At 36.6% G+C, this 27,112-nt stretch overlaps 3 protein-coding genes across 4 annotated transcripts; 1 reads left to right on the top strand and 2 right to left on the bottom strand.

Moving 5' to 3' along the window:
• Positions 1-1,165: 1,165 nt before the first annotated feature.
• Positions 1,166-21,060, bottom strand: LOC121979221 (myosin-17-like). 2 transcript variants are annotated; one of them, XM_042531171.1, is made up of 39 exons: positions 20,830-21,060; positions 19,693-19,821; positions 17,794-17,937; positions 17,555-17,700; positions 17,324-17,480; positions 17,182-17,240; positions 16,802-16,961; positions 16,529-16,678; positions 16,227-16,363; positions 15,994-16,140; positions 15,798-15,899; positions 14,979-15,036; positions 14,805-14,906; positions 13,157-13,194; positions 12,848-12,974; positions 12,598-12,768; positions 10,979-11,110; positions 10,771-10,880; positions 10,597-10,657; positions 7,049-7,226; positions 6,615-6,820; positions 6,381-6,500; positions 5,512-5,610; positions 5,142-5,363; positions 4,715-4,854; positions 4,418-4,535; positions 4,287-4,337; positions 4,091-4,171; positions 3,815-3,985; positions 3,495-3,641; positions 3,189-3,395; positions 2,927-3,067; positions 2,771-2,841; positions 2,568-2,667; positions 2,446-2,502; positions 2,279-2,335; positions 2,117-2,197; positions 1,758-1,831; positions 1,166-1,683 (listed from the first exon to the last, which is right to left on the bottom strand). In XM_042531171.1, the coding sequence occupies exons 1-39, from the start codon at positions 20,830-20,832 to the stop codon at positions 1,569-1,571; spliced, it is 4,569 nt and encodes a 1,522-aa protein (XP_042387105.1). In that variant the 5' UTR covers positions 20,833-21,060; the 3' UTR covers positions 1,166-1,568. The 2 variants fall into 2 exon arrangements, with proteins under 2 accessions (XP_042387105.1, XP_042387106.1); XM_042531172.1 differs by lacking the exons at positions 19,693-19,821; positions 20,830-21,060 and having other exon boundaries at positions 17,324-17,487; positions 17,794-17,935.
• Positions 21,061-21,442: 382 nt separating this feature from the next.
• LOC121982656 (pentatricopeptide repeat-containing protein At1g32415, mitochondrial-like) lies at positions 21,443-23,119 on the top strand. Its single transcript, XM_042535786.1, has one exon. The coding sequence runs from the start codon at positions 21,443-21,445 to the stop codon at positions 23,117-23,119; it is 1,677 nt and encodes a 558-aa protein (XP_042391720.1).
• A 638-nt stretch (positions 23,120-23,757) lies between these two features.
• Positions 23,758-25,708, bottom strand: LOC121982564 (tryptophan aminotransferase-related protein 3-like). Its single transcript, XM_042535715.1, has 4 exons — positions 25,280-25,708; positions 24,761-25,201; positions 24,282-24,565; positions 23,758-24,220 (listed from the first exon to the last, which is right to left on the bottom strand). The coding sequence occupies exons 1-4, from the start codon at positions 25,660-25,662 to the stop codon at positions 24,012-24,014; spliced, it is 1,317 nt and encodes a 438-aa protein (XP_042391649.1). The 5' UTR covers positions 25,663-25,708; the 3' UTR covers positions 23,758-24,011.
• Positions 25,709-27,112: the final 1,404 nt, after the last annotated feature.

Here is a 27,112-nt window from a genome sequence, read left to right as displayed (position 1 = left end):
CAATGTACCAAAAAAATGATACATGTATCATTTTTTGTTTATAAAATTACATCGCATGTATCTATCTTCCTTAATGAAGATAAATAAGAATACAAAGGAAGGGGTTTTTTTGTTTTTTTTATCCTTTCTCTTCTCTTTCTCCAAGGATAATTTTTCATCATAAATTTTTTTCCTTTTTTTATCCACGCTTGAGAATAAACATAGCATTAGAGACTGAGTTTCCAATCATATGAGAGATTTAAAATAGAGTTTTTTTTTTCTTACAATCACCAAATTATTAGAGATTTACGATTTTTTATATTTCGATTTATTATGAATTTAAAAATCAAAACCGAAATTATTCAAAAAAAAAATCAAGTTTTTTTTTAAAAAAATCAATACCAAAATAACTGAACCAAAATTTTTCTTAAATTCGATTTTGTGGTGATAGTACGGGAACAAGGTGGAGAAAAAAGATTCCTAAGTTGGAATTGTATTAATAATTATAAGGAATTGTATTAGTAATTATAATTTCAATAATGCTGATTATTTATTCATATCAGGAATATTTAAATTTGATCGAAGTCTATATTTTTTATATATTGAAAATCATTTTTTTACCCCATTATAAATTACTCAATTTTTTTAAAAACAAAATACTAGAATAAAATATACATAAATAATATTATAATCAAGTTCACCATTATTCAAATCATGAAATATATATGTTAAAACATCCGCACCAATTATGAAAAAACAAAGACAAACCAAATTAATCCTGATAACCAGACTGATCTTACAAAATTTTTCATCGATCATACAAATAAATTAAAAATACTCATTGTGACAAAAAAAAGACGAATACACTCATCCCTAATGCCTCTACCAATCCGTCCTAGGATCAACACAAAGAAAATAAATCACAAACAGCTACTAACCTTTGTAATAGTGACTAGCACATAAGAAAAGTATTTACCTCAATTTCACCGAAATTCGAACCTTAAATTTCATTGTGACAACACCTCATACGCTAACCACTACACCCATTAGAAAAGACAAATAAAAAAATACTCATGACAGATAACTCACAAACCCAATATATCTGATTGCGCGCCCCAACACATTGGTTATGAAAATACATATGAAGGCCGGCCTTAACCGCAAAAATTCAAACCTGAACATTCGATAAAAGAAGAAAAGAAGTCGACAACATTTTTCTTGCTTGAGCTGTAATTTACATATACAATAGCCAGAAATTTGCCGAACGACTGAACTACATGAAGAATCTGTGGAATGAATAATCAACTTCGTTCAGTGAATCTTCAATAGCAGTTCTAAGTCGACGGTCAGAAATACACCTCAAACGTGGACAAAACTTTTCAACAAAAATGAAAGCACATTAAACCCAAATAGGAAGTGCTACCAGGTAACCTGTTTACTTTGACGATACGGTTGGAATATTTACGCACAGGCGAAGAGGCACAGCAGTGCTACCAGGTAACCTGTTTACTTGACGATACGGTTGGAATATTTACGCACAGGCGAAGAGGCACGGCAGTGGATAAACACGAGGACGACAGCTGCTACTTTCATTGTGCCAGAAATGCGAAGCCTGAATTTTGGCGAATGAAAGGCGGTGGATCAATATCTGCTATATCTATTTCTGTCATCGACTTTGAGACATCGTCTACCGAAAATGGAATGCTGCATCAAAGGAGAATGTAAATATAGTTTATAGTAACTGAAATGTGGAACAGCAGAAAAGTTTTTAGGCTTACCTGGAGTCATCATCTAACAAGAAAGAATTACTGGAAGAATCCTGGGTCATCATAAGTCTCATACTTGAAATAATCTGTAAAATACAAAGTTGACTCTACCTTCATTTGATAAAAGGCCTAGATGTGTGATACAACTATTTGAATCATTAGCAAAATAAGGTATATGCCATCAGTCTTTCACTCAATTAGATGATTGTCCTAAAGGCAAAGCTATGGGATGAAATATTTTGCATAGGAGAACATATCTATTCTAATGTGTCAATATGAAATTTATGTATGTTAAAGACTAAATTATGTGTGTATATATTATATATTCAGAAAAGTTAATTGAGAACATATCCAGCTAAGCTAAATCAAACCTCTGATGAAACACTGCGTGTGCCATATTTGTCATCCCAGTACATAGTACTGATTCTGTATAACTGTTGTATGCTAAGAACCTGAACCAAATCAGACCACATAAAGTTCATTACAGAGAATCCAAATGACTGAAACTTAGAATATTTATGAGTGGTCTCAACTGGGCATAAATCTTGAGTTATCTCCTTCAGTGCCTTCTTTGGTTTCTGATGTAAAACCTATACCACAAGATAATTTAAATAAATATCTTAAAGAGTAGTTACAAGATAACATGTATAATTATTCAATATGCTTTTGCAAGTGTGTGGTTTGCTAAAAGATAATTTACCAGGAATCCAACAGCCTGCCTAATATGTTTTAACTCATCCCATGAAGAACCTGCATACTGCATGAAAAATAATATTTTAGCTTAAGGTCATTTGGACGACTTTTAAAAGGAACGGGGATCACCTCTTCAGTTGCATCACTGCACCAACGTTCTAATTCAGTAAGTCCTGATTTAATATATTCCCCATTGCTAAACGAGCAGCACTCACGCCTCAGAAGAAGACTACAAAATTGGAAATACATATTGGCATATCTTCTTGCAGAAGGATTATGACCAGACTGAAAAGTTAAAAGCGAGGAACTACATAGTCGAATCTACTATCTACCTATTGAATAGTTGAATGTTGATGAAAGCAAATATTTGGGTAAACAACTTCCGAACTAGGAATGGAGGGACCTACAAAGATGAACAGGTTAGGATGTTGAATCAAACAATACCGAAAGAGTAAAATATTGATGTGCCAAACTCTACTCAAACTTACATAATTAGCTTTAAGTGGTTTCATGTAGTTTGTTAAACTCGTCACAATACTTTGCCAATGTCCCATAAGGGCTTGTTGGGCCGCCGCATTTCCTGGTGAACGTATTCCTTTGACTAAGCTTGCACGGGATGTCCTTGGAGCCTGCATATTTTGCATCATTAGAACATTTCACTCTCAACAACTTGAATAAAGCCAAAAGCTCTGTCAAATTGTGTAATAGTAAATAGATTTTAAGGACAAAATATTACTTGCCCGAGAGTACCTGTATACAAGAGCCAAGGACAGAAGATATCTCTTTCTTTAAGTTGTCCCTTATCATTCCATAAATTTTCTCAAGAAATGCAGTAAGTTGTTGCTTGAAAAGCAAAGCTGGATATTTAGCTTCGACTTGGTGCAAGTCATTTGATCCACCAACCATGCGACCATTCAGGGAAAGAGGCCCAGCACTATGAGGAGATGCTCGAATTCCCTCAAAAAATTATATTGAAAATTAAAATAAATCAGTTTGAAATTGAGAATATGCGAATTTAATTCCGGAAGAAACATGACAAAGCAGTAACTGTTTTACTTGAGACATCCTTCCAAATACAGGAACCGATGTTCTCCGCCTATGAGGAGTAAAACTTCCCATGCCACCTGCTTTCAGTGTGCGTTGTAGAAGCAGCAATAGGGTAGATGTATTGGACAACCAGTAAGATAATACATTGATGTTATCCTGAAACATTAACCAAAAAAGAGATACTTCATAAGATAGAATTTAATTAGAAACACGTGCTGTTTCTTTATTACGGACTAAACACAAAGAAGTAAAGAGCTGCATACACTATCTTGAGTTTGAGGTACCAAAAAACAAAATGTGACTTAACGTGCACAGAAAAGATAAGATACCTCAAGTTTTGAACCTATTGCTTGGATTATTTGATCAAAAATACCAGTCCTTTCAACTTCAAAAGATCTCCACTCGCGGAGACATTTATATACAAGACAAGCAGCAACAGGTCTACTCTTGGAGAATCCTAGCTCTTCAGAGATGCACTTAAGAAGCAAGTTCTGACTTTCCTGAAGACAACAAAAATTTAATTATCCGGTTCCAGAAAGGACACAAGGATAGTCTCAGGATAGCAACATCAATATAACATCCTAGGAATTTGATCAAAAATCTACCTGCTGCTTCTCACTCAGTGACTTTTGTGGTTTTTCATCAATTTCAAGATTCTTGGGATTTGGTAATGCAGGACTCCAATCCTACAAATATTCTCATAATTGGGGAAAGAAAACAAGTCATTGTTATCCTTTTCTTATCAGATAAAGGTAAGCCACATCTCACAATGTTGAATGAATAAAAGAAAATTTTATTTACCAATGCAAGTTTTGTTTCTCCATGCAGAACATTGTTATTCTCTGGCGTTCTCTGTGACACAAAGTCACAGACAAATGGAGGTCAGATATTAGGAGGTAGTAATCAATATGCACTAAAGTAACAGTATGTACAGGGAAGATAGTTGCTTTTGGATGCATAACCAATGCTCTGCTAGTTGGTGATATGGAAAGTGCTTGCTGGCGAAGCACTTGATTCTCCGATGCCAGATTTGATACTTTATCTTCAAGCCTGTTTTAGCAGACAGAAGGCAAGTTACTATCTCAATTACAAACAGAGATGTGGTAGAAACTAGGGAGACAAAGCATTCAGATGTTTTACTTCTACTATAAAAAAAACACTGATTTCATGTTAGCTTGCTGACGTAAAAAAGGAGAGTATGCCACTACTCATTAAACAAGAAATAGCACCTCCGAATACTATCTTGAAGCTGATTAACATTTGTTTCAGCATTTTCAACTTTCTTAATGAGTTCATTATTTTTTTCTTGTGCCTCGCTGTAAGCTTTCTTGGCTGCACTACTTTCCAGCTTTTCTGTTTGCAATAAATCCTATCATGATAATAAGAGAAGGAAGAAATTATAAAGTAAATCCTGATATGCAAACACAAATAAATTATCAAGTATCTAAAGCATTCATCATAACAAAATTTACTGATATGCTAATCCTGAATTTACAATTCCAGAAAGAAGAATAACTACAAGTGTTTCCACAAAAGATAAATATTTCTCTATATTAGTGGATAAGTTGCAAAACTTTTCTTATCTTCATCATAATATCTAACATATTCACTTTTTCATCCATGGAGTAATACTACCAGATGAAAATTGACGATTACCTTCAACCGTTCAACTTGAGCTGTCAATGAGTTGATTTTTTCCATGTCTTGAACCAGGATAGTGGTCTCTTTAATAACAGGAGGTGCTTCTTCAATAACTTTTCGTGCGGCATCACGCTCCCGAGTAAGCATTGACTTGGCCTCTTCAAGTTCTAGTTGCACCTCAGACAACACAGAATGTAACTTGGCCACTTCTTGCACTTTTGACTCTTCCAGATCAGTCTGCATACTCAAGGTAGCACTATTTCAACTTGTAAAATGGATATATTGCATTCAGAACACAACCATATCTATATCTAAGACTGTAAATAGTTGCATCTACCTGAAATCATAAACTCAGTAAACAATCAACTTTAAAGAGAATAATTACTCTTAGACGTTTCTCCAACTGTAAACGCCAAGTTAACTCCTCAACCCGCTTCTCAAGCTTGTCTTTTGCCTCTTTCAGAGCTCCTGTTTCCCTGGCAGCCTATGGAATAACCAGCTGAAAGTCAAACTATCTTGACTCCACCACATAAAGTCAATATATCTTTGATAATAGAAAGGTCAACTAAACTCTTTTAGGCAAATTTGATTTGTTGAATCACATAAAATTTGCAGGAAGATTTTGAAGGAATGTTTGCTTTGTTTGGTTCAGGAATTTTCTATCTTCGATTTTCAGATTTTGAGGAGTCTCACATGCTAGTGGAATCACACGTCCAGAAACATGGAATTACATATAAATAGGTAGGTAATCCTATACTTCACCACTTGTGGAGGTGCATTATTCCTTCAGACAAATTCTCATCTCCTTTTATATATAGAAATATACATTAAATTATAAGATTTAAGTAATTTAAATATTACTAGTGATATACCATGCATAGAGCTTGATGAGAAATATATGCATCTGATCAAGCCAGATATTATATTATATTTACTATATTACATTTTTGTATGATTGACTCTCACTATTTTATATTTTCAAAGTATGTTGTTGAAATAAAAAATAATTAAATGAAAATTTGAAGTTATCACGCAATAAAGGGATGCCAAAAATTAAAAAGATCACTGTCACATTCCTATAAATGCATTTATCGAATCAAACATATTATACTGTGTGAACCAAACATGTTATTCTCATGGCAATTTAAGATACCACTAACCAAACTCCCATTATGGTTTTAATCAGTATACATTCTAAACAGATAAATTTCAAAGAGGGCCAGAGTGAACAATAGTAAGATTTAGGAACCATACCATTTTTAGTTTTCTCAGCTCTCTTCTAGCAAGCCTTTGTCTCCATGCACATTGATAGGTAAGTGTGGCCTTCTGCAATCTCTTGTAATATAAATAGTCTCTATGACTACGGCAACAAGACTACAATTGGAAAAAATAGAAAAATACTAGATTAGCAGCTCAATACATACACAACAATATTACCCTTAAGCACAATAATTAAAACACTAAACACTCTGGACGAGAAAAAGGTACCTGAATGCAGATTGCTGCTTTAGTTTGTTTTTTTAACCTAAACACTGTGTGAGCAGACATTGCCCTTAAGCCTGTTTGCAATGTAACTGCTGAAGTTTTAAGAGCTAAATATGATTTTCTTGCAATGTAACAATGGTAATTTTTCTGAATTTTGAGTGCTGCTGCTTCACGCCTCATTTGCTCAAACAACTTACAAGCCAATTGTCCTACATTTACAAAAACAAATAATACTTCACTTAACATGACCTATACATGGTTCCACTTAGAAGAAATGCAGATGAGAAGCATTAAGAGTCAATGCAAGTTGACAATTAATAAAATGGAGTAATGGACTTAGGCATACAGAAAACTATATAAACAAAAGAACATTCACTTAACATGAGTCTCCAGCATAAACTAAGCAGCATAGATAAACTCCAAATATGCTTTTATACCTCGACAGAAAGTTTGCAATTGAATAGTTGCTTCCCGTAGCACAAGGAATTCCTTGCGAGCAATATATGTCCGAGTTTGTCTCTGTATGGTTCTGGCTGCTCTTCCTAATACTTCTGCCCTTCGAGCATCCAGTTCAGCCATCTGGCCGGCTCTCAAAAACACCTTGCTCTTGCCTAGCTGTCAAGGTAAACCATATGTTCGGTTTAGGATTTATGATAAAACAGTTAAATAATAATATAGAGGATTTTTGCTTGGAAGTAAATATAGAAAATGTTCATAACTAAGATTGTTTATCTCAAATATTTGGAGTCAAGCACATGGATCTTATGCCTCCATTGAGATTATACAATGCTTTAGCACTAGCAATATTCAAATCAATTTATCATCTTTCATTGCACTAAATAGACTTTTCTCTATTCCACCTCTATCCCTTATGCCTTCATGACATCATAATTTAGCCTCACATGAGAAATTGTTGGGTAATGAAGAGGATTTATAATCTTAGATAGATAAGCAACTATTAACTTGGCCCAAGAATTTTGGACAAATGGCTGAACCCAACACGCTAGTGGAAGATTGTTCTATGATTTTATAAAATATTTCTTTTAGCTACGGCATAAGATAATCACAGGAAACTCCAGAAAAATCATCACCTTCTCAATGAAGCACTCATTATCCTAATAATATTAACTCTTTTTTCATAAATATTTCTTCTTGTTAACATATAGTTTCTATGCAAGGCTATGTAAACAAACTTATGATGTTGATGAGAACAGATCCTCAATTTGGAGCCAAAAATTGAAACATCTCTAAGTTTTTATAAGCATAACAAATATAAATAATATTTCACTACAAATTATTGAATTTTTTATCCCTTTGAAATTTTATTCATTCACGAAAGAGAGCTTCAGTGAGATTGCTATCTGATATCCAATCAAATGAATTCCCTCTGGACAAATTGAAGAATTTTATACAAGTATTATTGATAAATGATAAACATTTATTCATTTATCAATGTTTTTCAATTGATCATTGATTTAAGTAATTTATTAAAATTCATAATGGCAATAAATAATATTATATGCATATATATATATAATAATGTTGTTTTTTTGCAAGAGGCCGGATCCTGGAAACAGCCTCTTGCAAAAAGCAGGGTAATGCTGCGTACAATGGATTCTTCCCGGAACCCGTTTGACGGGAGCTTCGTGCGCTGAGCTGCCCTATATATAAAGCCCTGTTATGGTGCTCGACTCCTGTACATGAGTCTCCCAGACATCCAAACACCTGGATCACTTCCAGGCGCCTGCACACCCATTTGGGGGCGCGTATCGGGGACAGGAGTCGGGTACCATATCAATCCCGTGTGTGTGTGGCTGAAATTTTATTACATGTCGACCAGCAAGAGTGAAACATTTGGTTTTGCTACTGACAGACATGTGGATCAGCTTGAAACACTTCTACTTTTAAATATCCCGGATAAGTTTTGATGTGATCAATCGGGTTAAGTTAGGCCGTTTTTGATGTCTTGTGTCTAAGTGTGCAAGGACTTAGAAACACAAAAACTCGAGTGGAAGGCGCAGCGGACGAGAAGGATGGCACGAGAAGTGAGTCGACGAACTCAGTGCATCCGAGGGACAAGAAGCTGCCGAAGAGTACGCCAATGGAGCAAGAAGGGCGCGCGTGACGCTTATGAGGGACGAGAAGGCGGAGCAGAAGATTGCTCAAGGAGAGAAGGCCGAAGTTGAGTTTAGGCGAGCTCAACTCTGGATGGCTGGAGAATCACCCAAGCAACCGGAGCGAAAGTCGAACAAGTCAACGTAAAGTTGACTAGTCCAAGTGCCCTGACAAGGTCCGGACGCCTGGAGGGTGCAGAAAGGGCGCCTCAGCGAGCCATTGCTACGAGGATGACGTCGAAGTCCACGTCAACAACACTCCAGGCGCCTGGACTGGTCCAAGCGCCCGGGCATGGATAAAATTTTATCCAAGAGCTGCTAAAGAGCCGTTGCGAAGGAGATAAAGTGCACTCAAATCCACTCCAAGCGCTCGGAGCTGCCACATCAGAGGGCTATAAAAGGAGAACTTGTTTTCTTGTTCAGATACAACACTTGTATACGAGCTTTTAATTTTTGTTTCCATTTTTTTGAGTTGTTAATCGTTGTATGGGGCTTCTCCGCCTTCAATCTTGATCGAAGGAGCTTCAATAGTGCGCTTCACTTGTCTTGGACTAGCAACCTCCCCAGTTGCAAATCAAGTAAATCCAGTAGCCTCGTTTATTCTTTTATGCAATTTATTTCTATTAATTAACAAGTGTGTCTTAGTTAAAGTTAAAAGAACGAGAAGGGTTTAATCTAAATTTCAGGGCAATTCACCCCCTTCTTGCCGGTCACACCGGGACCAACACTACTTACCTTCCATGAGGATGCTAATGCATCTAAGCCATCCACTATGGCACTTAAATTTGCGCAAGGTCAATAATGACTCTAAGCAAGATTCACAAGGCTTTTGCACGGTAGCGACTACCGTGAGCATCCAAGTGAGTCTAGAGATGTTAAGGTCCCATAATTGGGTGATATTCAACGACAAGGGCTTTGTAGCTATGCAGAAAAGGATTTATAGCTTCAAGGAGACAGGGCTTTGCAATGAAGATTTAACGACTTTGCAACTTCATAACAAGGGTTTGGCAACCTCACAACTTCGCGATGAGGATTTCTTAACGAGGTCTTAATGAGGCAATGAATGTTTCATAAATGACTTGCACCATTTTGCTCCTTCTCCTCCTCTCTACTAGACTTCTGTGGTGTCTCTCTCACTGTCACCACAACTTCTTGAAACAGAACAAGTATTCTTCTTCCTCCTCTCCTTCCCCTTCTCAGCCACTTGTTGTGTTTGACACACCTCACCAACACTCAGTATGCCCAACATGCCTTGAGACGACCGAGTGTCAAAACCCTGCTCAGATTGAGATTTCGAAGCTTGTATAACCAATTAAACTAATGTATTGAATAATAATGGACTTTTATTATCAAACATTCCGCCATAGGAGTTTTGAAAGATAATTCAGTAAATAGTATACTAATTTTAGATAATGCACTTCAGAATAAATGTTTTTCCCATAAATGCATTTTTGAAATGCAAATCCAATGTCAAACATATCTAACCTTTTAACAAAACTTCAATCTTCATGAATCAGACTAGAACCGAATGAGATCTCAAATTAAATAACTAGAAAATTTTTTGTAAAAAATAAACAAAATAAATGAAAAAGATTTTTGAAGCACAAGTGTTAAGTCAGGTATCATATCATATCATCATACAAGCATTATTCACAATGCATCATCTGACCATGCCTCGCTACAAGATTTTGTTTTGCTCTATGGCTAAATGCATGAGCGTTTTAAAAGTTTGGGGCACTTACTACAAAGTGTCATATTTTATCTAGATATCCACTAAGGATCGTATTCCGAATGATAAATCAAAAGCTGCTCTAGGACAGGAGAAGTGATCAAGAAAAAGAATTAAAGCAATTGTGTAAACTTGAACTTACTTGGTAACCTTTCAATCCCATTTTATCCAAAATCTTTAGACAGGCAATCTTGTCATCATAACTATTAAGAAAATTAAAAGACCAAAGCAGGCATATCAATTAAGTAGATTATAACGAGCTTTACTAATCAGTATAAAACACACTGACATAATTCAGATGGATCAAACAACATACTTCTCTTCCATGAATTCTAGTGCAAGAAGAGCAAATCGATGAAAAAATTCATAATATGATCTTCGGGTAGGATAACCAGCACAGCTTATCCTGATTGCTTCAAGAACTCCCTATAATTATAAAGCAAATAAAAGAAAATTCCAAAAGCTGATGTCAAGCACAAAAACTATAGTAATGAGAGACAGGCTGCATTAAGTTAGAATCTTACTCCACATCGCAATTGCTGGATAACATTGAAGTTCTCAAAGATAGCAGGTTTGAGAACATTATTTGGCTTCACACACCTAATATAATGTGGTTGCATAGAGCTCAAAGTTTCCATCAGAGCTTGAAGTTGTAACTAAGATTTACCCATAGAACAAAAAAGTTGAAAACTAGTTAAATCCTTGTAAATGGAAGCCGATATACATCACATATCAAAAATCATTAAATCAGCATGTGCTTATCATAACAATCATAACATATTTAGGTTAACAATGGACATTTATATAATCATACACAACAGGTATGAAAATATCAAAATAACCCAAGTATTTGAACAACTTATATCTGAACAAGTAGTTCTATTAGCAGTTCATCACTCAGAAGTTTGCTCAAATAAAGTACCAGATAAACATCTGCACAGAATTACACTCCACATCCATATTATTCATACAAAGGGTTGAGAATCTATCACTAGTACAAAAAGAAACCAATATAGCTGATTAAAAGGAAAATTATATGGGTTTTCTTTCTCTAGGTAGTCCCCTTTACATTTATATTCATTATTGTAACTTTAGATTATGCACCCTAGGACACATGGTATATACAATTAGGTTCTTAGCACTCTTGCTCAAGATTGTTTTTATTTCTCTGGATCGTACGGTGAGCATCATCGACTCACGGCATGAGATGCTTACAAAGGTAGCAAAGCACTAACTTGGGTAGTAAATATCCTTGACTCTCACAATGGTCGTCATATAGAAGCTCACACGCGGATATGAGGGTATTAGTTGCTTGTGGCGCACAACAAGCATAGATGTTTTGTTTTATGTGAGAGAGAAGCAAGTTGTGTACAAGGGAGAAGGAAATTGTGAGTTAATATTCTTTGCACCCTAGAGATCCACACAAGGAATTACTCTCAAATTGAAAAAAATGACACCAGAAATTGCAATATGGAGATGTTTACTTTCGTATCACGGATTCATAGCCATTGTGATAGTTACAGTTAACGGGTAAATTATAAGCTTGCTTTCCTAAGTAATTCTCTCTACCTTGTATGTATATCCATTATTGGAATTTTATACTTTGATCCTAGAATATATGATATTTATGATTAGATACCTGGTATAGCCCAATTATACAAACCAATTGTGACCGGATACATGTGATGCAAATGTCTTTTTTAGAATGGAAAGCAAAATAATAATAATAATAATAATAATAAAATTGAAAAACGTGATTTTGTTCCTTCCCCAAATGTATTGATGAGCTTTCGAAATTAAATCATATTTCATTCAGTGTAGTGGAATCAAGGAAGAAACATATGGAAATGGAGAAAGAAAATTAGTGGCACACACTGTTACTCTGAAAACAAAGATAAATGCCAATCTGACCAGCAATAATTTTAACATAAAATAAACACCATTGAGCACAGAAGCTACATATGCAGATTTTATTTTAGAATTTTCAAGCTCAAAAAACCCCTTCTACAGAAGCTAACAAACATAATGCAAATAAAGAAGTTATTCAAAACCCAATGTAAGACAGATGTAGAGCTTATTAAGGGAAAGTCAGTAGTTCAACTACTTCAGAAATCCAGTCGTAAATGATGAGAAAAAATATTACTTTAAACCGTGATCCAATAGAAGAGAACTTGGATGACTTAGATGTTTCTTCAGGAAGTGGAGGGAATAAACCCGACACAAAGGGACATGTTGAAGCATTGAGTAAATCCTGATGTTCTGCCACCACATAATCTTTGTTTTTGTCTAAGAAATGATTGGCTTGATATGTTACCTATCAAATGGTAACACAGATGACAATCAATTACCATGTACATTGACATGCAAGCGGGGCATGATAAGATTACAGTTACCTCGCCTGCATAATGGCAGATTGTAAAATCTGTACGAGAAAGCTTTGGTTTGACAAATCTCTTGTTGGTTTTAAATGTCTGATACAACTTCTGGGCAAATGTCTCATGTGTAGACTTGGGAAACATACTGTCTCACGTACCATTTAAAAGAAAATCTAGGTCAGTCACAAGTTCACAACAGTTAGATGTCATAAAAAAACAAGTGAACTATCACAGTATTCTTTGTTCTTTTCTTTTGAAGAAGTACCAACGTAATCAATTAATCAGTAAAGGTGAAGCATCAAAAATAGTCAGAGTCTAGATGCATACCAAGCTTCATCAAGAAGGGCAATGATACCACCGGGTTTCTGAAGAAAACAAGAAAACTTATCACCAATGGCATTAGGAATGATTGAAAGCAAGTTCAGGTAGAGGTGAAAGGTCAATCATTCACTAATATGGAAAGTAAGAATATCAGGTAATTTTCTTAAGGAAGAGGATGGTAAAACACCTAATAACTTAGAAGTTTCCCATTTTTTTGAATATGATGTCACTGGAAAACAAAGATTTAATGGCAGACTGAGACCAATTTTCATTTGAAATTAGGCCAGCTAAGATTGAAAAGCAAGCCCAAAGTCAAAGAATAAGTAAAGTGTGTGCCATCTGTCTTGTTTTGGCATGTTACAGATCCAAATTACCACACTGGAAGGCCATCAAAAACATGATAATGTACAACAAATTGCTCAGAGACAAGACTGATTAGTGACTATATCAACTTTACAACTCTTGCAGTTGTACTCACAGTTTCACCATAAAGCATGGTTACTGCAGTTACTAATAAAATCCCAGCTATTGGGATAGTTTTCTTTGATTTAACTGTGACAATCCATCATTGGTGACATCATTGTAATTAAAACAAATTATAAAAATAAACATTATTAGTGGTTGATCCTAATGGATTCATGTTGACTGAATTTATTTGTCAAGTTTGACAACATTGCATATAAACATTACTAAGACAACTATGCCCCCATGAGTTGGCGCAATTGGTACATACATGGGTGTTTGTTCCAATAGGTCTTGGGTTCCCAACCGATACAAATTGCCTCATTGGGTGTTTGACCTCCTCTATGCAAAGGGCCGCTACGTTAGGACAAATGACGCCTATCATTTACCTGCCTTTATCTTGCCATGGGGCCGGCGATACTGACCGCTTGGGGTAAATGATATCACATTTTGCTCCAATTACTAAGAAAACTATGTGCCCCCACAGGCTGGCACATATGGTTTATGCAATGGTGTTGCCACAGATAAGTCTAGGGTCAATTCCAAGCGAGTACGGAATGCCCCACAGAATGCTCCGTTGGTTGCCTCACCCCATGCATGCGCTACTGTTGTTGGGCGAACCCCCTCATAATTTACCCCTTTTAGGAAGTGTGGGGCCGCATCGTTTCACCTTTTGCCAAAGATTACTACAAAAACTACCAATGTTGGTTTCAAGCCCATGTGGAAAAAGATTGCGTTCTATCATAAATTAACAGCCAACATAAAATACTATACCGACCCTAATCAGCATGCACCTTAACCGCCAACAAAAAATAGCCTAGAGAAGGCCATTATTACTTTATAAAGTCTAATGCCATCATGAACTCAAATTGGAATTTATACATTTAGAACACATTTATTTTGACAATATTTATAAGATATGTTCAAATTTTTAACATATAGGAGATTTATTTTGTAATCTAAATTTGTCTTTGTGATGATTTTGTGGTAATGCATTGTTATGTTTCTAAGACAATAAAGATTAATGGATGGCCTTCAATGGTGATACATACAGCTTGATTTGGATAAAAAAAATTAGTCCTGAAGTGATCTCAACCTCAAGCTTTGCTTAGATATGAGGAAATAGACTCTAGGAGAGCAAAAGGCCTTCAATGATCATCAACAATGCCAATCATGTTAGCTTTTCATGTACCTTCTCAATCAAGTCGAGAACATCTTGGTTATCAACAAATTCAATGTAGCTCCAGTCAATTTCCTCCTTGGTATACTCCTCTTGCTCCATTTTGAAAACATGCTGTACAAATCATCATAGAACAAAATCACACAACTCAAGGATCTCCAAGGTATCAAGAAGTTTCGAGTAAACCTGATTGAAATGTTGTTGCAGTTTTTCATTTGTAAAATTGATGCAGAACTGTTCAAAACTGTCACAAGCAAAGTGCATGAATGAGCAATTTCGTTGTTGTTGATACTTCAGATCAAAAATTAAAATCTCAAGCCGCTAGATACATCTTGTTCCGCCCACGGACAGGCACCGGCACAAAGCCGGCACGCCGCAACGGACGCGTCTAAACACATTGCACAAGCCCAACGACGCGTCCGGATGAGTCGCATGAACCCAATGACGAGTCCGGACACATTGCACAAGCCCAACGATGCGTCCGAACGTGTCGTGCAAGCCCGACGATGCATCTGGAAGTGTCATGCAAGCCTGGAGACGCATTCAGACCCATGGTTTGGGCCCGGCGACAAGTATGAACGTGTCAAGTGGGCCGCTTGTGCCCTGGGTCGTCCAAACAGAGGTAGGAGGGTCATTTTTAACTTAGGATTTAATACATAACTTAAGTTAAATCAACTCCTAGCTATGAAGCTATAATTGAGATAATTTAAATAGACTTAATTAAAGTCTAATAAAATTATCTTTTATATATATATATATATATATATATATATATATATATATATATATATATAATTTTATTTTTTATATTTTTATTTTAAAATATTTAGATTTTTTTGTTAATATATTTTATATTTAAAAAGTACAATGACTATATCGGCACGGCATGATACAATACCGAAACTGTATCGTTCCGGTTTAGGACTGAAACTTTGGCACGACTCAAGATTTTAAACCATGCTTTAGATAATTAAAACAATGTCTCTCATAATACTGATGGCTTACCTATTACATTTGAAACTCTCAAAACCATAAATATCAAGTACTCCGATCAAATGTTTTGAATCTGGGTCCTGTCCAATTGATACATTAATTTTTTCGACCAACCTGTAAGCCACATATCAATCCAGAGTTGAATCATATCTCAGCTCAATAGAAACTTTACAGCAGAATATCAGCAGACAACAGAAGTTATCATTACCAATCAAATAAGCGAGAATAAATGGTTTTTGCTAACCCATCTCGGCTAACAATTGCAGAAGCAGGATCAAGAGTTCTGGTAATAATTTCTTCAGGTGTCACCATGACACGTTTAATCAAAGCATTTTCTAGACTTCCGGCATCACACCTGCCATAAGCATATTATAGCAGAATCTAAACATGTTATTAGTTAAAAGAATACCAGCAGCCATGCAAATAAGAATTATGGCATACATTAGGAGTTGAGCTGTCATGTTTAGATGGAATCTTGACTTCTCATCCTTGATAGCAGATGAATCTATCTCTGGTCCCTTTGCAAAATCAACATTACCAAGATGGAGTATAGCAGCAACAACCCTGAAGATTGCCTCCTAAAACAATCACCAAAGTTCCTCATTGATGCGTACAATATCCTTAACATTGTTGACTAAAAAACAAGGGAAACCTTGAGAATTGTCTCTTTAGTAAAAAAAATAGTGAACAAAAAAAAAATCCAGGCATAATTAAAATTCCTCAAGATAACAATATTTATATACCTGTTCTTGCTCACTTATTCCAACTATATCCATAGCCCTTCTAATTGCAATATACTCTTCAGCATCATCTACACCATCCAATTTAACACATTTGGACTGATTTAGATAGTGGAATGAGCTTGGGCTTCCCAATTTATACTTTTTGATATCCTGTCAAAATTAGTAACATTCCATGTATACAAAAAATAACTTCAGCGGAAAAGAGGGACTGGCCAAAAAAGACAAGATTCTAATAGCATTACATCGATGAGTTCAGAAACATAGAGAAAGTACCTCATGAGGAGCAGCGCATAGAAGGTAAAAGCAGTGATAGTTTCTCTCAGGATCATTAATTTGGCAGACACGAGATCTTTCAAGCAAGTAGGTTCTAATAGCAGCGCCAGATATTCTCCCATTTTTGTCAAATTGGATCTCAACAAACTTACCAAAACGACTTATTGTCATGTCACAGAGAAATAAACTCAATTAGTTAGATGGAAATGATATACAAGTCTAAACTGTGGAGAAGAAATTACTTCCAGCAAAAGATGATCTTTTCAAAACATGGATACTCACAAAATGGTGGTGCAATGGATGCTAGATATTCTTTGGGAAAACAAAATCATAATCTGGCATTGGAGTAAGTAAATATAAAGAAAATATACAAGTCTTACCTAGAGTTGTTGTTCCGAACAGTTTTTGCATTCCCAAAAGCCTCAAGAACTGGATTGGACTAATAAAAATAATCGAGAACTCAATTTGGATATTCATTTATTCTCTCTAGAAAGAGACAGTGAATTGTTTTAATTGTCTTACCTCCAAAACTTGTTGTTCGACAGTCCGTCCTTCAATTCCTGTCCGTCCACCTAAATATGCCAGATATCTCATAAGCAGTTTTGTTGTTTCAGTTTTACCAGCACCACTTTCACCACTGACCAAGATGGAGTTACTTTTTCCTTCATTAATCATTGCCCTGTTTCCTTATCACAAAGAACAAGTCAGAAAAACAGAAAAGTAATCATACCTTAGAAGTAGAATTAAAATAACCTATAAGCAACATCAGCAACAGCAAAAACATGGGGACTCAGCTCCCCAAATGTTGCTCCTTTGTATTGTTCCATCATATGGGTGTCATATAGATGCGGCAACCTTTGAAATGGGTTCACTGCAATCAGGATATTACCAGTGTATGTCTGTAAAGTTCAGACAATGTGGAGTTATGAAGAACTCTAATATTCCATTTCTCTGCTGGGAAGCATTTACCATGTATCAAAGAAGTAGCTTACATAGATTTCGTTAAGCTCATAGCGTGTGGCCAGGTTTTGCAAAACCCCAGGTTCATGCAGATATGATAATTTTGTCATGTCATCTACTCCTCCAGGTGGAGTTTCTGTATCTTTAGGAAATGCCTTCGAGATATTTGCCACGACCTTGGTGCAAATATTAAGTGCATCATTAGAAAAAAAAATTAACAAGCAACTTCCATTTCTACCCTGAATATCAAAGATAATATCCATGCCAATTGCCAATCAATTAGAGAATTTGAGCATAAACTAATAACAATAAATCACATGTGAAATTAAAGTGCAGTATTTAGCTTGTCCAAATTTCAGAAAAGACAAACCTTTATGCACCCTCTCACACCATTGAACAACAACCACTAAGTTTCTGATTACACCATCTAAAACTAATATGTGGAATTTTAGAAATGAGAACTCAACCAGATTCAAGACTCAGAAATCATTAGTGGACTGTGAGATGTTGATGTGGATGCTTACCCGTTCAAAATATGATAGACCCAGTTATAAAGAAAATCAATCCACGAAAAACAAACCAGCTCCAGATATAAAATAATATGTTACTTTCAGATAATCAAAAAGATTATCTAAAATAACTCATATCTTTAACAAATTTTGTCATTATTGCACCGAAATGTCTCCCCTTGTGCAATATCCAATATCAATCTTGTGATATAGCAAAGTTGCATTGCATCAGTGTACTCACCTTGACTTTGCTCCAGTTATCCTATCTCTCAAACTGAAGTATTGTTCTTTATTTCATCAGCAATTTCCTCTATCTCACATCTATCCTTTCTCTATTGGATGCATGACTTAGTGTAAATTTGTTCCTCTCTCTCTTCCAACACCATCTCATTTTCCAATTTTGAAGTAGATATTAGACTTAGTCTTTCAATCTTCTGACATCTTCTCTCTATTAACAAGGTGTGTTCGCTTCAATTTTTTTTTGTAAGTTTCGTGATTTTTAGAGAAGGGGAGCCTTGGCGCAACAGTAAAGTTGTTGCTTTGTAATCAAAAGGTCAAGGGTTCGAATCCTGAAAAAAGCCTCTTGCAAAAAGCAGGGTAAGATTGCGTACAATGAATCCTTCCCCGGGACCCCGCATGGCGGGAGCTTCGTGCACTGGGTTGCCCTTTTTTTTTTTTTTAAGTTTCGTGATTTTTAGAAAAATAAAAACTTTTTGATGTTATTGTATGATGAATTTTTGTTTTCATAGAAGATGTTTGATTTTCTCAAAAACTAAGAAAAATATTACAAAAAAAATAGAAAATAAAAAATCAAGATCTGTTGGAAACCTACTCTCTTTCATATGCTACACTCCATATTAAATTGTCACCAATTTCGCTTTTGATTCAAAATCAAAAATAAATAAGTCACTCACTCTCTTTTACTATCCTCTTTTCCCTTTTCTTGGACAGAATGTGACAACATTAATAATTCCATATCTTCCTTTGAGATTCTTGGAGTGAGAGAGAACCTTAGCGCAACAATAAACTTGTTGTTGTGTGACCTTGTGGTCACGGGTTCGAGTCGTAAAAATAACCTCTTGCAATGCAAAGGTAAGCTTGTACGCAATAAACCCAATGCGGTCCAATCGTTCCCCAGACCCTGCATTGGCGGGAGCTTCTTGCACCGAGCTACCCTTTTTTTTATTCTTGTTGCCACCCCAGTATCAAGTCAAAAAAATGAACATACAAAGACATGGAATAGATACGCAACATTTTAACCATATGGCCAACCTAAACATTCTCTATAACTTAACCATTGAGCAACAAAGAATAAATTGTAAAGATGCGGTGATGAAAGATTTTAGGAAGTAAAAAAAGGTAAAAAAATATAAACATTTGGAAAATTATAGTGATACTTGGTCAATTCTTTGTGCAACATACCATTTTTCCATTAGTTGTGCGCACATGGACCTTGTGACCACTAATCTGAAATACCTCACCATCAATCCAAGCCACACCTGGATCTTCAATCCACACATGAGAACCTACAATAATATTGTCTGGGCTTGCCTGAAAACAAGTAGGTTAAAACCATGAAATATAATAAAAAGAAATGAACTGTTAAAAATAGCAAAGTTCTACTTCACAAAGTACAGCATTGAAATCTAGAGGAAGCCAACAGATGAGGAATTTTCTTCCGGGGACATCCCATCGTACCCATCCAAGACAACAGCTATCATTGGGATACGTCAAGTAACAAGTTCCAACACCCTACTAACCAGGTACTTGCCAGTTGGGAGATAGTGACTTTCATTCAACTCATTTACTTGGACAGAATTGAAAGGAAGCATTGTGCTTATTAGACTTAAGGCTCTTTCCATCCAATTCCTACTTATTTGAAAAAGGGAAAATGGAGGAACTAGAAGGACGTAAGTACATTCCTCACCTTGAATACGCAGCAGATCTCATTTCATATTTCTCAAATTTATCCCTTTTCTTCTCGTTTCCATCACAGTAACCAGAGAATTGAGATACAAAGAAGGAAACTAGAGAAAATACGTACTGATGAAGCCTTGCATCTCCACTACACAGTCCGATTATTCATCAATTAGTACAAATTGATGAGGCAGTAAATAAAGCCCCCGCATCTGGCAACAAAGCCTATGGGACGAAGAAAACTGAAGAGGGTTGGCGATTCAATACCATCAGTTTCAAAAATTCCAAATTCAGAACTTTAGTAATCCGAATATAGAACTTTAGTCCCAGTAAACTTCCTCGTTTACCTTGATACTCCGAATGCGCAATCCTTAAGCCGACAAGTTCTTAGTCATAAGAAGCAAAGGAACAAAAGGAAAGGCCATAAAAGGCGCGTTTTTCTTGTACTAAATCACAATATTCAACGTGACTTAGTATGACGATGTAAATCCAGAATCTACCAGTCCGCTTATTCAACAACATGTACAAGCCAAAGATGCCCTACCCGCCATCCCGATTTTCCCCAAAAAACAGCCGAAGTAGCGTGAACAAAGGATCGAACTGGACATCAAAAAACTAGAAAGGAGGTCAGCGATTCAGTACCATGAATCATCCGCCCGGGATCAGCCCTAATTCTTTCAATACTGTCCTCTCCTCCTTGTCCTCTCTCCCTTCACCTTCTTCCTGCAGGCGTATGACTAGGGCCTGAGGAGGCGAGCGAGCTGGGACGGCATCAGAATCGACCCGAGGGCTCGAGGTTTTCGCGGAAGCAAACGCAGTCGTAAGTCGCAAATGTTCGACGGAAGAGAGAGAGAATGGTCGTAGAAGACATTTGATCAACGAAATTACTTAAATACCCCTCCTTCATATTTAAGTTGGCAGTTCGAAATTGAACTGAATTAAATAAAGTATAAAATTAAGTTGTTCGTATTTAATTTAATTTATTTTTTTTTAATTTGATTTAGCAGTCTATTATTTTCTTCCAAAATAGAAAGTCACTGGAATAATACTAAATCATTTCTTTATTCCTTTGAAATATTCTAATTGAAATAACTAAAAAACAATTATAAAAAATTATTTATATTTTAATAGCATTTAATATAAATAAATAGGGTGTTGGTAATTGAAAAAATTAGGGGGCGCAAATTGAGAAAACTTAGCGGCATGATATTTCTTCTGTGGGCTTGTGTGTCATTTTGAAACTTGGAGAGGCTTCATGTCAAAAGAGCACGCGGTGTCTCCCTCCGGCGTTATGGGAAGCATGGTCTCGCGCTCCGGCAGACCTTGCGATATCGCACGCCGCCTGCTACGCAGAAGCAACGCCACTTGGTCCCTCACGGTCTCTCAGACGAAGTCGATCACGGCGCACGGCAAGTCCGGTGACGTTGACAAGGCCTTGGAGCTGTTCGACCAAATGCCCCACAGAAACCTGGTCGCGTACAACGCAATGCTCTCCGTACTTATCGATTCCGGACGATTGGATTCCTCCTTGCAATTCTTCTCCAGGATGCCTCTCAAGAATGCCAGGTCGTACACGTCGATGATCACCGGGATGGGGAGGTCAGGTCGCGTCAGGGAAGCGCGACGGCTGTTCGATTCGATTCCTTCTCGCCACCGCAATGTGTTCGCTTGGACAGCCATGATCTGTTGCTACGCTCAGAACGATGAACCTCTCCGAGCCGTGAAGCTGTTCACGGACTCCTACGGCGATTTCTCCAAGTCGAAGGTGGCACCCAATTCGCATACTTTTAGCCTTCTGCTCAAGTCTTGTGGTTCCTTGAAATCTCTCGTATATGTGAGGCAGTTCCACTGTATGATAGCGAAGATTTTGGACTTAGAAACGAAATGTTGCATCTTTGTTCAGAATGCTTTGGTGGATGCATACGCGAAATTGGGATGCTTGATCGATGCAGAGCGTGTCTTTGGTAGGATGAAGTGGAAGGATTTGGCTTCATGGAACACCATGATGGACTGTTACACCCACAACTTGTTATTACATCAAGCTTTTGAGATCTTCAACTCGATGAAAGACAAGGATATCCTTTCATGGAACATTATGATGTCTGGTTTACTTGAATCTCGTCGTGGATTAGAAGTTCCAAATCTATTCCTTTCTTTGTCAAGATTATACCCGGAGAGTAAGCCCAATTCATCAACGTACAGCATAGTCTTATCTGCATGTGCTACTCATGCAATGCTCGAATTTGGAAGGCAGATACATTCTTGCTCTTACAAAATCAGTTTATACCCATATAATATTTTTGTTTCCAACGCCTTGGTCACCATGTATGCCAACTGCGGACTGATGAAAGAAATGGTGGAAGTGTTTGATGAATTGCCAAACAAAGATGTGGTTTCATGGAACTCAGTGATACAAGGTTTTGGGCAGAATGGGGAAGCTCGAGAAGCCCTGAATTTGGCAAAGAAGGCGTTAGATTCTGGTATGTTTAATGCGAACACCTTTACTGCTATATTCACCAGTTGCAGCCATGGTGGCTTGGTTATTGAAGGGTTGGATTATTTTAACTCCATGAGGAGGAAATATGGCATAGAACCAAATTTGGATCATTATGTTTGTGTAGCAGATTTGCTTGGAAGAGCTGGCATGGTGAAGGAAGCTAATGATCTGTTGGGAAGCATGCCTTTTCCAGCAAATTCTGTTGCATGGTCAACTCTTCTCAATGCATGTTCACTACATGGGAGCGTCGACATTGGCAGAGTTGCAGCACAAAAACTGCAGATGATGGAGCCTGGAAGTGCAAAGAGCTACTTAGCACTGGCATCTGCTTACAACAGGACTGGAAATGAAGGGGCTTCTTCGAAACTTCTTGATCCTATAGTAGAAAATCATACAGTAAAGGAACATGGATCCAGTTGGGTTATCAAAATGTAGAATCTTTCATGGAATTGAACTGTCATCCCACGTCTGCTGGTATATAGTTCGAGGAATGGATATAGTGTGTGATTGACCATTGTACATGTTACAAGGAATATGTATTGTTCAAACTCACAGAAGAAATTCATCTTACAAGGACTAAAAGGAGAATTGGAACGATTACTTGATGAAAATAAAGATGTTGATTGAGAAATATTTGTTTGTCTTCTGGCATGTCTGAGGAGATTCAATAGAATTTGCACTTCCACAAAGCTTGAAGTTTGGGTTTTCAAGGAAAATCAGGTTCATCTTTTGGTAGGTATGATATTCCTTTAGAAGAAATTTTTCATTAGAGTTCCATTAGGCATGATGAATGTTTTATTTCGTTGATTTCACTGTCGAACTTGCAGAGTCTCTGTTGTTTATTGTGTTTCTTACAAAACAATTCACTAATCTACAACAAATAATCATGTCATTTGCAGAATTATCTAGATTGTTATGTTAGCTATCGATTTTCTTCAGGGCTTATGTTAGTTTCAACAACAGAAGAGTAGGAAAACTGAAGTTACTCACCTGTTGGGAATTTTGATAGTGTCTTTGTAGAACTACCTTTGCATGGATGAAGATAAATGGCTAGATAGGTCTGCCAAGCAAAAGACTAACAAAGTTAATTTTGGTATTTGATAATTTTGCAGCAACACTTTGGAAAATAATGTAGTTGGAAAAACTAGAGCAACCTTGTCGTGACTTATCTACATAATTCCATGAACATTTGAAGAATGCAATGCTTTTCTGTAGCATTTACTTATTCCATCAAACAAACTGTAGTTCCAAAGGTAATTAAGTTCAAGTTTCAGCTCAAAACAATACATGTACACAAACTTGAATTTTATTCTGATTTTTTCCGGCATCATGAGGAGGAAATCCATTCCTTAGAGACCATAGCTTCCATTCTCATCATGAGCAACTCAAAGTGGTCATTTGTCATGCAGAGGTTTAGGCGAGTGTAGCGGTTATCTCCTTCAAACAACTTACCAGAACCAGATATGATGTTGAATTTCCTCAGAACAGCTTGACAATCCTTATCTTCATCCATCTCACACTTCAACCAAGCATAAGCTGCATTTTAAGAGTGTCATAAACTCTAACAATTGACATGAAACTGCATTGTATTAGTTACCTGGGGTAGGATCTCGGACCGTTTTGAAATAGCTACAATAGTTAGGAGAGAATGGATGAAGAGAGAAGCGATCAGATGTTGCGAGAAGTTTATGCAATTGGCTCCACCTTGCCTTCAGAGTAGTGTAACCAAATTTGAAGATGTCTCCTGCTCCCTTCTCTGATATCATCACTTTGATTAGCTTTAGAACTCTTAGTTGAGTGTCAGGAGAAACAATCACGGCATTCGAAGTCATATATTCTGCAGCTCTCTGGTATATTTTCTCATCTTTTATTGCTGCCCACCTGCATAGAAAATTAAAGCACAGCACAAAAACCAGTTTTTGTCATTGAATTTCTACTTACAGTCTTTGAATCACATAAACCAATAAATTTGCTGTAGCAAAGAAGTTCTACTAGTTCTTCATTTTTGTGATTACTAACAAACAAGAAAACACTTACCGGCAATCGGGTGATTGAAAAGGGGGAGATTGAACCTACCAGAATCCAATGCCGGCGTGGCCCGAGATCTTGGATATGCTAAACAGCATAATGCCTTCATCTGCTGGCGCCGCAATGGGGTAATAATGAGGCCAATAGTAGGAACGGTCAAAGATCACCGGCGATCCACCATCGCCTTCTCGAGCATTTAGCGAAGTAACATGCTCGACAACATTTGGCGGAGTTGAGGAGTTGTTGTTGGCAGAGACAGCGTGAGCCAGGGCGTTGAGGAGCTCCGCCGGACGAGAACTGAAGACGATGAACTTTCCGTCGGTCATTGCATTGGAAGCCGCTTTGTGAAGGAGATGAATGTGCCTCTCTATCTCGCCGGAGATGATCCTGTGGCCGTCCCTGGAATTCATGGAATGCCATCCCGGCAAGACCACTGAGCTTCCAGCTGCGTGCTGCTTCCAAAATGGCTCCAGGAAGAGAGAATCCTCTCTGTGGAAACAGTGAATGCCTAAATATTCACCGATTTTTAATGATTGATTAAATTAGAAAAATTAAGGATTAAATTACCCGTCGGCGTCGACGGCGCAGTCGAGCACCGGCCAGGAGCAGTCGTCGCCAGTGTAACAGGCTTCGCATTCGCATACCGGGGTTTCAGCACGGAGAACGAAGGAGCGTCCGTGGCCAGAGCATCCGGCGGCGGCGGCGGCCTCGGCCTCCGTGGTGGCGTAGCGGGCCCAGCCGGGGGCCGGCTGGTGGAAGGAGAGGAACAAGTAGCTGGCGAAGAAAACGTTGAGGAATAAGGAGAAGAAGAGTGGGAGGAGGAGCTTCAGCCCCGGACGACGACGCCTGCGGCCGCCGGAGCTGGGCTGTGACACGGCTGCTGCCACGGCGGTCGAACTGGAAGCCATCGTCAACTTCAGACGTTTGCTTGACCTTCCGATCTGATCCATTAATTACTTATTGTTTCGTTACGCAAAGTTTTGAAGAATATTCCACGTAAGGATATTCCTTTTTTTTCTCTCTACGGGGCTATTGTGCCGGGATAAGATTTCTAAATTGTTATCCAGATTTATTTTAGTAGTTGGTGAAAAAATTAAAATTAATTAAATTTATCATTTTTTTCATTTTATTTTTATATAAATATTTCATATAAAAAACTACCAATTACAAATATTCTGAATTACTTATTTACACTATAAAATAAAAAATTCATCTCATTTTTAATATGAAGATTCTGTAAATGTTTAAGGGAAAATTTGCATGTGCATGCCGTTCCCATTGGTTAACATAATTTTACATACACTCTCCAATGGAAAAAATTTTTCTTTTCATTTTATAGTCTAATATACTTACCTAATTGCCCTTGATATTTTAAGTATAAAAAATATAAAAATGAGTATAAATTCTCTTAAATTTAGTATATTAAATTAGAATCTAGTATGTTTTCTGTCAAATTGAGTACGATTCTTTTTCCACCTCAATTAGATATAAAATATACTATATTTTTTTTAAATGGTACTCAATTAGATGTAAAATATATTAGATTTTCTTTAAATGATACTCAATTGGATGAAAAATATATTAGATTTTTTTTAAATGGTACTGAATTTAGGAAGAATTATATTAAATAGGAAAAAAGTCGTACTCAATTTAATATAAAATATACTCGATTCTAGTTTAAAATGTTGAATTTAATAGGAATTATACTTATTTTTAGATTATTTATACCTAAAATATATGAAGGACAATTTTAATTAAAAATATACTCGAATATACTAGGTTTTTCTTTAAATGATACTCAATTGGATAGAAAATATACTAGCTTTTCTTTAAATTATACTCATTTTTGGACATTTGGTACCTAAAAAATATGAGGGACAATTAGGTCACAATATTTGCATGAGGGAGTTGAAGCAAATAAAACTTTACATGCAAGAAGTGGAAACAAAGTTTTTTATGAGTGAGAATTACATGTAAAATTCAAGTTGTGATTGGAGATTTTTCTCTACTTATTCAATGTTATGTTGTTTAATATTTAATTTTAAGATATAAGCGTGATGATTTTTTAATAATAAAAATAATAATAATAATTTGGAAAGCCATTCGTTCACACGATGAAACCGGATTATTTTTTAATCAACTAATAACGGCCGACATATGAATAATACGGAGATATATATAATAATAATAATAGTGAAACCCGCCACGTTAGACCGCTACCAACCGCCACCACTCGCGCTCATTAGTCAACAATGCGCACGTGATCCGCCGTCAGATCCATTACCAAATCTACCCCCTTTTCATTAGATTTAGCCATTCAGCCCCTCCCGACAGTACCTTTCGATATACGCTATTAATTTACATTTTTTCCTTCTTGTTTTGTTATCTTCCTCTTCGCCT

The sequence above is a fragment of the Zingiber officinale genome, chromosome 5A (assembly GCF_018446385.1).
Source record: "Zingiber officinale cultivar Zhangliang chromosome 5A, Zo_v1.1, whole genome shotgun sequence".
Classification (NCBI taxonomy): domain Eukaryota; kingdom Viridiplantae; phylum Streptophyta; class Magnoliopsida; order Zingiberales; family Zingiberaceae; genus Zingiber; species Zingiber officinale.
This window is presented reverse-complemented; position numbering and strand designations above follow the sequence as displayed.

What these genes read in the sequence shown, in the direction of transcription:
- LOC121979221 (XM_042531171.1), bottom strand. An exon ending in TTCTCGACTTGATTGAGAAG is followed by an intron (nt 13,195 to 14,804) that starts GTACATGAAAAG and finishes TGTTTTCTTCAG; the next exon opens with AAACCCGGTGGTATCATTGC. An exon ending in CACGCAGTGTTTCATCAGAG is followed by an intron (nt 1,832 to 2,116) that starts GTTTGATTTAGC and finishes TGTATTTTACAG; the next exon opens with ATTATTTCAAGTATGAGACT.
- LOC121982656 (XM_042535786.1), top strand. Translation starts at nt 21,443, where the DNA reads ATGTCAAAAGAGCACGCGGTGTCTCCCTCCGGCGTTATGGGAAGCATG.
- LOC121982564 (XM_042535715.1), bottom strand. Translation starts at nt 25,662, where the DNA reads ATGGATCAGATCGGAAGGTCAAGCAAACGTCTGAAGTTGACGATGGCT. An exon ending in TGCGCCGTCGACGCCGACGG is followed by an intron (nt 25,202 to 25,279) that starts GTAATTTAATCC and finishes CTGTTTCCACAG; the next exon opens with AGAGGATTCTCTCTTCCTGG. An exon ending in GGTCCGAGATCCTACCCCAG is followed by an intron (nt 24,221 to 24,281) that starts GTAACTAATACA and finishes CTTAAAATGCAG; the next exon opens with CTTATGCTTGGTTGAAGTGT.